This window comes from Rana temporaria, chromosome 2 (genome assembly GCF_905171775.1).
Source record: "Rana temporaria chromosome 2, aRanTem1.1, whole genome shotgun sequence".
In the NCBI taxonomy this organism is placed as follows: Eukaryota; Metazoa; Chordata; class Amphibia; order Anura; family Ranidae; genus Rana; species Rana temporaria.
The window spans coordinates 499,141,455-499,154,912 of record NC_053490.1 but is presented as its reverse complement, the minus strand read 5'-3'; the positions used below and the strand labels follow the sequence as shown (position 1 = coordinate 499,154,912).

At 42.7% G+C, this 13,458-nt stretch overlaps 1 protein-coding gene across 2 annotated transcripts in view; it reads right to left on the bottom strand.

Annotated features, from left to right (window-relative positions):
- Positions 1-1,546: 1,546 nt before the first annotated feature.
- BACH1 (BTB domain and CNC homolog 1) overlaps positions 1,547-13,458 on the bottom strand; it is a 67,686-nt gene continuing 55,774 nt past the window's right edge. For both annotated transcript variants that reach the window (XM_040338851.1, XM_040338850.1), the window contains exon 5: positions 1,547-2,014. In XM_040338851.1, coding sequence (XP_040194785.1) covers positions 1,598-2,014 — 417 coding nt within the window. In that variant the 3' untranslated portion in view covers positions 1,547-1,597. The remainder of the gene's footprint in view (positions 2,015-13,458) is intronic.

Sequence of the window (13,458 nt, the reverse complement as noted above, 5' to 3'; positions counted from 1 at the left end):
ATCAAAATGACAGCGCTGAGTGGACTGCGCCTTTTATGAATCACCCTAGTTCAAATGTAAGCCCAGTACATGAGTCATCATGTAATACTAAATATTTCCAGGAAATACAAGTTGCAATCTATGGCCTGATATTGTAGACAGAATAAAAAAAAGATGACCTTCACCCCAAGTTATTCATTTAGTTACAGAGGAAGGATAATGCGCATATCTTGTGTGTAAAAAGCAGCGTACTGTAGAACCGCTACAAGGTGTGAAGTTTCAACATACCAGGTGTGTTTCCTGAAAGCTCCCATTTGCTGCACACACTTTCCACCCATCAGACACCTTTGTGAACCCCATTATTTATAGAAGTATAAACTATTCTTTTAGCTTTGTAACAAACTACCTTTGCTACCTTTGGTACTTTATATGAGCAAAATTTTGAAGACAATCCGAGTTTGCAGTGAAGAAAACAGATAAGCAACGCTTGTCCGGATTACCAGAGGAGGTAAAATCTTTGTGCTCAAGCTGCGAGTGTCTTTCATACACTCCAAACAATAGAAACAGCAAAGGTAGGCAGCTGGAAAATTCCTTTATTTGCTACAGGGTGATTACATAGAGAAAAACTAACAAGTTTCGGCCCAAAGCCTTAGTCATAGCTATGACTAAGGCTTTGGTTCAAAATATGTAAGATTTTCTGTATCACCCTGTAGAAAATAAAGGAATTTTCCTATATGGATGCCTCGAATTGCCCCTGCTGCCTACCTTTTGCAGTGAAGGGTATAGTTAATGCTGCAGGATACAAAGCATTAGAAGAGCTTCTGTCCTTGTGGCAGCAATTTGGGGATTGCCCTTATCTGTTCCAGCATAACTATCCCATTGAGCACAAAGCCAGCTCCATAAAGACATGCTTTAATGAGTTTGGTGTAGAGGAACTCAAGTGGCCTACACAGAGCTCTGACCCCAACTCTTGTAAATATTGGAACAACTGTGAGCCATATCTTTTCATCCAGTACAGATGCACTCTGAAATCTTGTGATTACGTTTTCTCAAAGAGGCGAGACTGTTAAAGCTGAAAAGGGATTGGGGCGGGACCCCATAATAATGCCCATGATTCTGGAAAAGGGGATCCAACATGCTCATATAGGTGTGATGCTCAGGTGTCCACAAACTTTGGGCCATATAATGCGTTAAGGTCAAAACCTCTGTTTTTATCTCTTCCCATTACTATCTCAAGTGATAGTAAATCTACCAAACGAGAAGCAGTAAAAATCTGCCAGAGGCTCTAAGTCTTCACTCTGAAAAACCTAAACATTTGGCTGGAGGTCTACTTTAACATCTGGGCAGTAAGAGAAGCAGCAATGGGCAATCAACATTTTGAATCTGCACAATGGTGTGGCAAAGGCAAGCAACATTTTACACACCGCCTGTCCCATCGCACTCCTCGAAGTATAATGCTTTAAAGGATCATTCCGTTACCTCTAAAATTTAGAATTATTAAATGCTACTTTAAAAAGACAAAAAAAAAAAAAAAAAAAAAAACTCTTGTTAAAAGAAGATACAAAAATAAAATATTGCTTTTTTTTTTTAATAAACAGCTGTCCCCTCGGGGTCAGGGCTAGTTCTGTTCATCAGTAGTGCATTTAGCAGTCATCTGTTGGCAAAAATCAGCAATGCCCCCTGCTGTGGCAGACTGCCTTGGTAAAGCAGTAGAAGGTGCCATGGGAGCGGCATTTTGCAGAACACCGTTACCCTCCTCTGCTGGGCGCCGGGAAGCCTCTCCAGTGTTTAGTAACCCTCCAGCGAAATCCTGCAATATGGCTTCACACTGAAGCAACATCTTGCCCTTTTCTGGCACCAGGAAGGACAGCGGGCACTCGGAGCTGGAATATTTTGCCAGGATGTGGATTTGCTCGCGGCTCAGAGCGGCCTCGTGGCACACTTGCTGGCACAGTCCGGTGAGGTTTTGTTTGGTTTCTCCCAACGTGGATAAAATTTGGTCCCTCTCCATGAGCAAATGTTCCTTTTCATTTTGCTGTGGGAGAAAAAAAAAAAAAAAAAAAAACATTAGTTTTATATTAGGTTGTATGCAACAGGTTGAGGCAAGCTTGCTAAAATTCCAGGTTTTGTTTCTCTTCTATAAAAAAAAAACTACCACAAACTGTGCAGGGAACTATATGTATTCTTGTGACTTTTTAATGCCTCATGTATATAGAATAGTTCAATTCTAGTGGGGTGCAGGAGAATGCCTCATTACTAGCTTGTGTAAATATAAAGTCCAATCATGAGATAATTAATCATGGAATACGCTCGCCTCCAGGACTTCTTTCAATTCTATGAATTAAGATAAAAAGCCTTCTGTGTGTAGCAGCCTCCCCAGCACCCCCATATTACTTACCTGAGCCCCCTCTCTATCCAGCGATGTCCACAAGTGTCTTACCCGCATGGGACTCACGTCCTGACTGTCCGAGACACAGCAGTGATGCCATTGGCATCAGCTAGCCAATCAGTGGAGAGAGGGGGCAGGGCTCCGTGTCTGAATGGACACAGGGGGCTGTGACTTGGCTTGGGTGCCCCCATATCAAGCCGCTTGCTGTGGGGGCACTCGACAGGAGGGAGGAGGCCAGAATCACAGAATTGGGACCCGAGAAGAGGAGGATCCGGGCTGCTCTGTGCAAAACCAACTGCACAGTGAAGGTAAGTATAACATGCTTGCTTTTGTTTTTTTTGTTTTTAGACTTTACAATCACTTTATTGACTCCAGACCAGGCTTTTTTTGGCACATTTTATATACATGTAACAATCTGTATTTTTTGCTACAAAATTATTTAGAACCCCCAGACAGTGTGTATATATTTTTTTTAAAGAAGATGATAAAATTGGTGGGTTTTGTGGTGGCATTTTGTCGCACGGCATTTGTAGTTTTTTCAAATGACATTTCTTTGGGGAAAAAAAAATACACCATTTCGAATTTTAATGCAAAAATACAATACATAACCCAATTTTTTTTAAATAAAATATAAAAGATGATGTTGCGCCAAGCAAATAGATACCAAACATGTCACGCTTTAAAATTGCCCACGTGCAACGGCAACAAATGACGATAAATTTTACTATCCATAGGTGACACATTAAAAGCCTTTACAGTTTACCACTTTAGATTTACAGAGGAGATCCAGTGCTAAAATGACTGCCCATAGTCGGACATTTGTGGCGATTCCTCACGCATTGGATGATCACTGTTTGCGTGCATGTGCCCCTTTGTGCGTGAGTACAGGGAGGGGCGCGTGGGCACTTTCCTTTTTTTATTATTTATTTTTAGTGTTGCTTCACTTTACTTTTTTAGCACTTTTATTGCGGTCACAAAGAAATGTAAATAAGCATGTGACAGGTATGCCTTCATGGAGAGATCTGGGGCCTTTAAGACCCCAAATCCCTCCCTCTGCACTTAAAAGCATTCAAGTTCAGTGTATCTGAATGCCTTAGAAGTTAAAAAAAATTACGCCATTGACATTCGGGTAAATCGAAAGTGATGTCATGTCATCGCTTCCGGGCTACTAGAGCAAACAGTTGATCAAAGCTGACTTTGCTTGGCTGTCTGGTAGGCCAGCCGGTGGACGTGTCGGCTGGTCACTTGGGTTTCCTAGGTATGACCACCAAAAGTCCAGCGATGTATAGGGAACGTTGCTGGATGAGAAGTGGATAACAACTGTACTTTTTTCTATCAGCCCCCCCACAGTCATTACCATTTGTATCTATTGACCCTCCCTCTTTGATTGTAAGCTCTAATGAGCAGGGCCCTCTGTATTCTATTGTAATAAATTGTATTGTAATTGTACGATGTGCCATTATGTAGTGTAAACTGTAAACTGGGCGCTATATAAATCTTGTATAAAAAATAAATAATAATAATCACAAGAATTAAAAAAAAAAAAAAAAAAAAAAAACATGAATGGAAAGGGCAATGGCTATATTTAGAGGAAAAGGGGGTGGGCAGGGTGGCCCGGCCAACAGTGTGATCACACCACCCATGCATAAAAGCACGCCATAGATTATGGGAATCTCAATCACTCCGTCATCTGTGGGTGGATGTCTGGAAACTTACTCCAAGGACCTATGCCTTTGTATTAGACAAAAAAAAAAAGACAAAAAAATAGGCTGCCATTGCAGAATCTTTGGAAAATGCATGACTATAATGGTGATCTGAAGGTTATGAATGCTATTTAGTAAAGAAAAAAAAAAAAAAAAGCCTCCGATCAGGGTATCAGACTTTACTTGCTGCATATCTGTGGCAGGTTAGAGATTCAAAAATGTATTAAAGCGGAGTTCTGGCGGTAATTTATTTATTTTTAAATGTCAGCAGCTACAAACACTGTAGCTGCTGACTTTTAATAAGCACACTTACCTGTCCAAGTTGCTTGCGATGTCGGCCGCACGAGGCCGATCCGTCACTCAGACTGGGTCCCGGTGCCGCCATCCTCACTAAGGGAAACAGACAGGGAAGACTTGCGGCTTCACTGCCAGTTTCCTACTGCGCATGTGCGAGTCGCACGGCGCTTTGTGAATGGGCGGCTGTCTCCTGGGACACACACAAGGTCCCAGAAAACACCGCTCCCCATTTCCCAGGAGGCAGCGCGAGGAGAAGAGAGAAGACCACCGCGGAAGAGGAAGTGGCAGATTAGGACGATCTGCCTAGCAACAGCCATTTCTGGTAAGTATAAAATATTTTTTTCTTTTTTTTTGGTAGCCTTTTTGGCAATTTTTTTTTTTAGGGTGGACCTCCGCTTTAAGGCCTCAAAACAGGTTTCAACATCATGCCTTTTAGCTAGTCTAGATTTGAAAGTATAGATTTAAAAGTAACTTTTTTTTTAATTTAGCTGCATGTTTCTTGCCATTACTATAACCCACCAAAGAAAAACTAAATAAATTCTCCTGCTCCTGACAATCACAGCAATACCGCATATGTGTATGTTAGTTTGTACCTTGTAAAAGGGCATAAAAACAATGCACATGCCCTCCAGCCGCTCAGTGACACAGGGAAGCAGGCGCTACAGGATCACGTGACCAGACAGTATTAAAAATGGTACACACTTTTTTCTTTTTTTATACAGTGCCTTGAAAACGTATTCATACCCCTCGAAATTCTCCACATTTTGTCATGTTACAACCTAAAATGTAAATGTATTTTATCGAGATTTTGTGTGATAGACCAACACAAAGTGCCACATAATTGTGAAGGAAAATGATAAATAGTTTTCAACATTTTTTTTACAAATACATATCTAAAAAGTGTGGGGTACATTTGTATTCAGTCAATACTTTATAGAACCTCCTTTCGCTGCAATTACAGCTGCAAGTCTTTTTGGGGATGTCTCTACCAGCTTTGCACATCCAGTGAGTGACATTTTTGCCCATTCTTCTTTGCAAAATGGCTCAAGCTCTGTCAGATTGGATGGAGAGGGTCTGTGAACAGCAATTTTCAAGTCTTGCCACAGATTCTCAATTAGATTCAGGTCTGGACTTTGACTGGGCCATTCTAACACATGAATATGCTTTGATCCAAACCATTCCATTGTAGCTCTGGCTGTTTTGGGTCGTTGTCCTGCTGAAAGATGAACCTCCGCCTCAGTCTCAGGTGTTTTGCAGACTCTAACAGGTTTTCTTCTAAGATTGCCCTGTATTTGGCTCCATGCATCACCCCATCAACTCTGACCAGATTCCCTGCTGAAGAAAAGCACCCCAACAACATGATGCTGCCACCACCATGTTTCACGGTGGGGATGGTACTGAGACTATTACACACACACAGGGGGACTCTATTTACGAATTAGGTGACTTCTCAAGGCAATTGGTTCCACTAGATTTTAGTTTGGGGTATCAGAGTAAAGGGGGCTGAATACAAATTCACACCACACTTTTCAGATATTCGTAAAAAAAAAAAAACATTTATCATTTTCCTTCCACTTCACAATTATGCGCCACTTTGTGTTGGTCTATCACATAAAATACATTTACATTTTGGCTGTCAAGGGGTGTGAATACTTTTTCAAGGCACTGTACATATAAGTTAGTTAGGATAGGTGGGGGGACTAAATACTCAATGTAACGTTTTCATTCTCAGAGTTTTTAGTCCTCACCTCAACTATCCTGCCAGTCATGCCACGTCATGCAGCATTGTTATCTGCTGTAAACACTGACACACACAGCCTTAGTCAACATATCACATCTGCTCACAACACACGCATTCCAACATTAACTCTCTGCTTTCCTGAGCTGCCCACAGTCAAGTTATATAAACTTATCAGACTAGCACCCCGATTTGTAGACCCATTATTAAAATTTGTATAATCTAATGCCAATGAAGACACTTTAAGAGCCGGTTCACACTGGGGCGACCTGGGATCCGACTTCTAGTCGCCCCAAGTCGCGTGGCCGAGAAAATGAATGAAAGTGAATGGAGCCGTCTTAATGTACACTACTGAAGTCGCTCCGACTTCAGGAAAGGTTCCTGTACTACTTCAATCCGACTTCTAGGCGACTTGTAGGCAACTTTTACCCATTGATTTCAATGGAAGTCGCCTCAGAAGTCGGATCACTGTCTTAACTGAAGCAACAATACAGGAAGATAACATACATTTCTCAGGCAAACCCCTCCCTCCCACAGAGCCGATTGTTGTTTGATTGGCCACTGGAAAGCCTCCTGTCCTGGAGGCGACTTGAAGTTGCCTTGCAAGTTGCCTGATAATTCATACTCAAGTCGTGTCCAAGATGCCTCCCAAAGTCGTGCTAGAAGTCGTGTTACCCCTGTGTGAATGGGCTCTAAAAGTGGTTGTTTTTTTTGGGGGGGGGGGGGGGATTGAAATCAAGGGGCTGCACAAAATACTTAAAGTAGTACCAAAGCCTTTTCTTTTTTTTTTTTCATATTTAAATCTTTTATTTTTTTTTTCTTTTATGGTAAGGTTCACAGAAGGTTAACATATCTTATACAATGGATACATAATCATATAGTTCTTATCACTACACACTTATGATGGGCTAGCAAATAAACAGGTTGGGATTCAGAAACTTAAGAAGAATAAACCAAAAGCAGTACCTCCCCGGTCCTCTTGCTCTATTCCCAAGCCCGCCTGCCTTTTATCAGTAACTTCTTTTCCCGTTTCCTAATACCACTGTATTGACCTCACACTTCTTCCTCCCCTCTGTTCCCTTGTCCATTCCTATACCCCACCTAACCCCCCCTTAAACCTAGAATCAGCATAATCCTCAACAAAACAACAACCAAAAAAAAAGAAAAAGGGAGAAAACCCCGCCAACCCCCTCCCCTCCTCTCCCTCCCCTACCTCGCCGGAGACGGACGGATCCTCCCTTACTTCAACCCTTCGGCCTCTCCCTTTTCACTTCTACCCAAAAAGGAATCTTCTCTCCCCTATCTATTCCTCCAGTAATCTCTTCCCCTCTTCCGTACTCATAAACTGATTCCAACCTGTCCAAGTTTCTACATACTGTTCCCTTTTGTTCCGGGCTGAGAGGATCAGGTCTTCTATAGCTCCAGTCTCTCTCACTCTATTGAGCCATCTCGCAATGGAGGGTGATCTACTGTCTCTCCATTGTAATGTTATTCCATTTCTGGCAGTATTTATCATGTGACATATCACCATCTTTTTGTACTCTCGCACTGGGATTTGTGAGCAATGGAGCAGAAAAAAAGCTGGATCCTCCTGAATCTGGTGCTCCGTAAATTTTTGAACAATTCTCTGGACTTCCTTCCAGTAATCTCTTACTTTTGCACAGGACCAAAATATGTGCAGCAAGGTTCCCTGCTCCACACCACATCTCCAACAGTACTCTGAGTAGCCTTTAGAAAATTTATGTAACCTTACTGGTGTATAATACCATTGGAACAATAGTTTATAATTGGATTCCTGTATTCGCGTAGATATTGAGGAGTTTAGTGCTAAGTGAATTATGTGTTTACGTTGAGTCTGTGAGAAATTTCTCCCCAGATCTCTTTCCCATTTCCCCAGTCCCGGCAACTCAAAATCCTCCTGAGGGGAATTCAATAGTCTATACATCTTTGAACTCACTCTTTGTATTGGTTCCTCCTCGTCGCAGTATTGTTCAAATGTTGTTAGTTGTCGCCGAAAATTAGATGGTTGTCCCAGGGATCTTAAAAAGTTGCTTATTTGAAATGCTTGCCAAAAGGATAACTCATAATTCCCTCCTCTCTTTGTTAGGGCCTCCAATGATGGCCACATACCAGTTTGCAGAAAATGTGATACCTGTACTTTACCCCTTTGTTTTAATTTATTAAAAACTGCTCCTGCTGTACCTGGCATGAAGCCTGGGTTCCCTAATATAGGGAACAGGGGAGAACACTTCGATGAGAATTTTGGATTTTTACATATTTTAGCTGCGATTGACAACGTTGGGCCAATTATGGGATGTTTCTTCATCTTACTTGGCAATAACTTATAACACCAAGGGGCTCTACTTAGTGTTATTGGACAGGTCTGCTGTTCTACCTCAACCCACCTTTTATAGTGTCCGTTTCTACACCAGTCTATCAATCTCGTCAAATGTGCCGCTTGATAATATTTGGCAATATCCGGGACTGCCATCCCCCCAAAACACTTGGGTAACCTCATCACCTCTTTCTTAATTCTTGCCTTTTTCCCTGCCCAGATGAATTTCATCAGGAGGGCACTAATTTGCCGTAGGAAGGCCGATGGTATCAATATCGGCAGTGTTTGAAACAAATACGTAATCTTTGGCAAGATGCTCATCTTGACTATATTATTTCTGCCGAACCATGAATGTAGTCCATGTTGCCATTTCTCTAGTAGCATTCTTATTGAAGTAAGAAGAGGTGGAAAATTTATTTTAAAAACTTCTTTTATGTTTGCTGGAATCAGGGTACCCAAGTATTTTAGCGCAGTCTTCCACTTAAAACCAAAGTTTTGTTGTATAATTGACTGTTTCTGGGGTGTCATTGACACACTCATTGCTTCAGATTTTGCTTGGTTTATTTTTAGGTTGGAGAGCTCTCCGAATTTAGCGATTTCTTTGACGAGATTGGGAAGAGATACGTGAGGGTTTGATATAGTAAACAGCAAGTCATCTGCAAATGCAGTTATTTTATGCCTTCTCCCCCCTATCTGTATACCCCGTATATCCGGATTTTGGCGTATTTTATTTAATAAGGGCTCCAAAGATAGCACAAATAGTAGCGGTGACAGGGGACATCCCTGGCGCGTTCCGTTTGTGATTTGGAAAGTTTTAGAGAACATCCCGTTAACTCTCACTGAGGCACGTGGGTCTGTATAAACACTTCTTATCCACCTTAACATATTCTCCCCCAGGCCCACGTGTCTCAGTACTGAGAACAGGAAATTCCAGCTCACTCTATCAAAAGCCTTCTCGGCATCAGTATTTAGGAACACGCAAGGGATGTCCCCGTCAGTGGCCTCCTGCACCAGATTAAGAACCCTTATTGTACCATCTCTTGCCTCCCGTGTAGGTACGAATCCGACTTGATCCATATCGACTAGCTCGGGTAACCATACTTGGATCCGTCTTGCTAGTAACTTCGTAAAGAGTTTTAAATCGGAGTTTAACAATGAAATCGGCCTATAGCTGCCGTGCTGCCGTACCAAAGCCTTTTCAATTTACCTAAACCTTACCAAGGATTTTTTTTTTTAAATTTCACACCATTAGTGGGCCACAACAACCAATTATCGTGCAGCCATCGAATTTGAGTGATCGGGCACGTTGGACATTTTTTTTAAAACACAAATTTCTAATCAATGATGGGAGAATCATGCAAGAAATATCAAAAAAAATAAAATGTGCATGAGCTGTGACCTGGAAAGAAAAGAAGATTCCCTGCCACAAAATGTATTTTCTGTAGCAAAACGAGGTGAAATTGAAGGCGTGGTTGGTCGAATCTCAAAATCACTGGTGGCGCCATCAACTCGCAAAGAACATTTCTGATTTTCGAAAGAAAATTTGTTCAGAATTCGACCCATGTATGGTCTGTATTAGAATCCGATTGGCTACCATGCACAGCTGCACCACATTTTGCGCTCTCTAGTTTTAGTAAATCAACCCCTATAGGTCTTGTATTCCATAAAGCCACTAAAAACTTTTCTAAAAGAGAAATAAAACGAACAGAAACTTGAAAGGCATCAAGGCCACATGACTAATGCCTCGTTTCCACTGAGCGGATCGGTTCGGTACGGTTCGGTACGGTACGCTTTTTTGGGTGTTTCCATTATGAAAGCGTGCCATAAAAGCGAACCGTACCGGACCATTCTGGGTCCTGCTTCAGATGTGGGGCCATAGAGAATGGAACGGTTCCATTAGGGCGGACCTACAAATACATCTCACTGATTGGTGGATGTGCTAGGCTTTTTTTCTAAACCTTGCATGGTCCCAGATGGTCCGATTTGCAGTGGAAATGCTCTGCAGAATAGACCGGACCATTCTAACCCGTTCCATTCTAAGCGACCCGAACCGATCCGCTCAGTGGAAACGAGGCATAAGTGAACCTGGAATATAAGTTGTTGTGTCAAACATTTTAAATTGATTCCAAATTTTTCTTTCACAATTGCATACTTTGAAGTGTGTTGGCGTATAAATGCAGCTTCCATTGCTTCTCCTCCCACTGGAATGTCTACAGACACTGAGTCATCGGCAGAGATTGTACATACAGTGACTCCGGGACGGGTTACTCATGCAAGACTCCGTCACATGGCAGGACAAGGAAGTTAGAATGCGGAAACAATGATTTTGCTTTAACACTGATTAGAAATATCAGCTTACTCTCTCTATTGACACTTGATAAACCATTCCAGATCTGATCTCTGGGGTGTCCGGTATCAGGACAGACAGGAAGGAAAATGCTTGCACTCCCCAAACCATCCACCTAATGGCCCATACACACGATCAGACTTTTTGACAACAACGGTCCGACGGAGGTGTTTTATCGGACAATCCGATCTGTATGCTCCATCGGACAAATGTTCGCTGTGAGTGTTATCAAACTTTTCAGCAAAAAATGTCTGATGGAGTATTTTCCGATCATGTGTACACAAGTCCAAAGTCCAAACACGCATGCTCAGAACTAATGCTAAAGATCAGACAACAATAGCAGAAGCTGCCCAAAGGGTGGCAGTAAAGAGTTGAAAAACCACGTGATTTGGTGAAGTTGGCTGAAAATTTCTGCTGTGTGTATGCAGAACAAGTTCACAGCCAACGCCCATTCGGACCAAAATCCACGGAAAAACTGAAAATTGTATACTTACCTTTCCGTAATTCTTCTTTTCCTGGTGCCTACCCATGGCAGCATACCAATGGTTGTGACTCCGCCCCCAATCAACCCACAGGACCAATTACAACTCTATTAAAGAGACCGTTCCCTCATGCACCATTCTTGTAACTAGACTCAAACATTTAAGAACTATAGAAATGGAGGGTGTATGCTGCCATGGGTAGGCACCAGGAAAGGAAAGTTACGGAAAGATAAGTATAACATTTTCAGTTTTCCTGGTGCCTTCCATGGCAGCATACCAATGGTTAATAAGTCGCTTACAGGGAGGGTTGCTGCAAAAATATTTTAATCTCAATTACAGAGTTGACGGCTGAAAGGCCTCTCTTTTATTTAATTTCTTTGAATATGTTATGAGCAAACACAGACTTCCATGGGACATGAATGTGGTGCAGGATGACCAGTTTGTCGTATGACAGAGAGCTTCTGGACAGATTTGCGTTACCGCCGCCCAGGGAGATGCCATTGCCCACAGAGTAAGCATTTATTGACTCTGGAATCGGAGGATCACTAGCCCAATACGTTCTCTGAATGAAAACGAACGGGTTGCCTAAGTTGTCTTCGATGCAGACAGTCTCCTTTCTCTCTTCGTCTTTTAAAAGAAGCATGTTAGTAATACGAGAAGTTTGTCTCAGACCAATGAGAAGACTGCGAGAACCTGCCCTATCTAGCTCGTGCAGTTGGAATTGCTGGAACATTCCGCAGAAGGTATCTATTCCTGGATAAGGTGGTATGATCTGGCGAGACCACCTTGCCAAAAAAAAGAGTAACGTAAAACAAGGGACTTTCTTAAGACTTGGCTTTTCGAGAAAAACATTTGACCAGAAGAGACGGTGCTTTGGAAAAAAAAACTGTTCCGAAAGTAATATCTTATAGAGAAGATTCTTGCATGCGAGTGGAGGAGCTGTGAGTGCACCGATTGGCTGAAGGCAGACCTCATTTTGAATGTAGTGAATAAAAACTTCTTCCCCACCCTGTCATAGGTGCCAAAGACTTTCTGGCCTGAAGCCAAATTCAATCCGTGGGCGCAACTCCACTGTCCTAATTTCTTCTGCTCAAACTTTTTGTGCGATCCATTCCAGGGACTCTGAATGTGGATGGAAGAAGGGTTTCCCAGGACATGCGATTGTGTGTAATTAGAAACGCTAAAGGACCATAGAAGGGACAGTTTGATTGGCAGAACGAACCAAGATCTTCTTGATGAATCAAGGCACTGTAGCCATGAGAGCAACTCGCTCTACTGTCAGGAGTTGGCGTCTAGTTGGATAAGAGGGTATCCATCCGTGTCAATGAAGGAACGAGAGGCCTCAACGTTTAGGAGGCTTTCCCGAAAGGAGAAAGAAAAGATTATTAAAAGGACTGCCCCATGAGGACAGACCCATCAGAAAATCTGCTGGTTTAAAGGCCGATCGTTACCACTGGTACTCTCCTTGATAGGTGATACTTCTCTGGTTTCACCCGCACTGATCTCTGCGTTTGCCGCCAATGGCTTCACGAGGCTATCGCGCATGCGCCGAATGACGTCATGCCTCCGCCTCCAGAGAGGATAAGCTAAACACGAAGCGCCAAAGACACTATCCAGCATAGGTGCAGCAGCATTGGTATGCTGCCATGGAAGGCACCAGGAAAACTGAAAATTGTATTCTTACCTTTCAATAATTTTCCTTTCCTGGTGCCTACCCATGGCAGCATACACCCTCCATTTCTATAGTTCATCTAGTTACAATAATGGTGTATGAGGGGACGGACTCTTTCTTTTATAGAGTTGTAATTGGTCCTGTGGGTTGATTGGGGGCATTGGTATGCTGCCATGGAAGGCCGATCGTGTGTATGAGGCTTAAATGCGACTTGGTACCAGCCCCTCTAATCCTCTGTGCTGCACTACTTTGACTGAGAGAAAGAGAAAGCACTAGGAGCCAACCAGGTGTGCTGTTTGCACGTGTAGTTACATCACTGTCCAATCAGAAGCTCGGAGTGGGGAAATAGCCAAGCTTTACTGCTTAAAAGCAGAGTTTCACCCAAAAGTGAAACTTACGCACATTTGGCACCTTTCGGGGGGATACCCGACAGGTATCCTGTCCCCACTTCCGGGAGCCACTGCCGCAGCCGTTAAAGTCACCGCTTGGCTCCCTCCTCCTTCCCCTGCTGCCAGG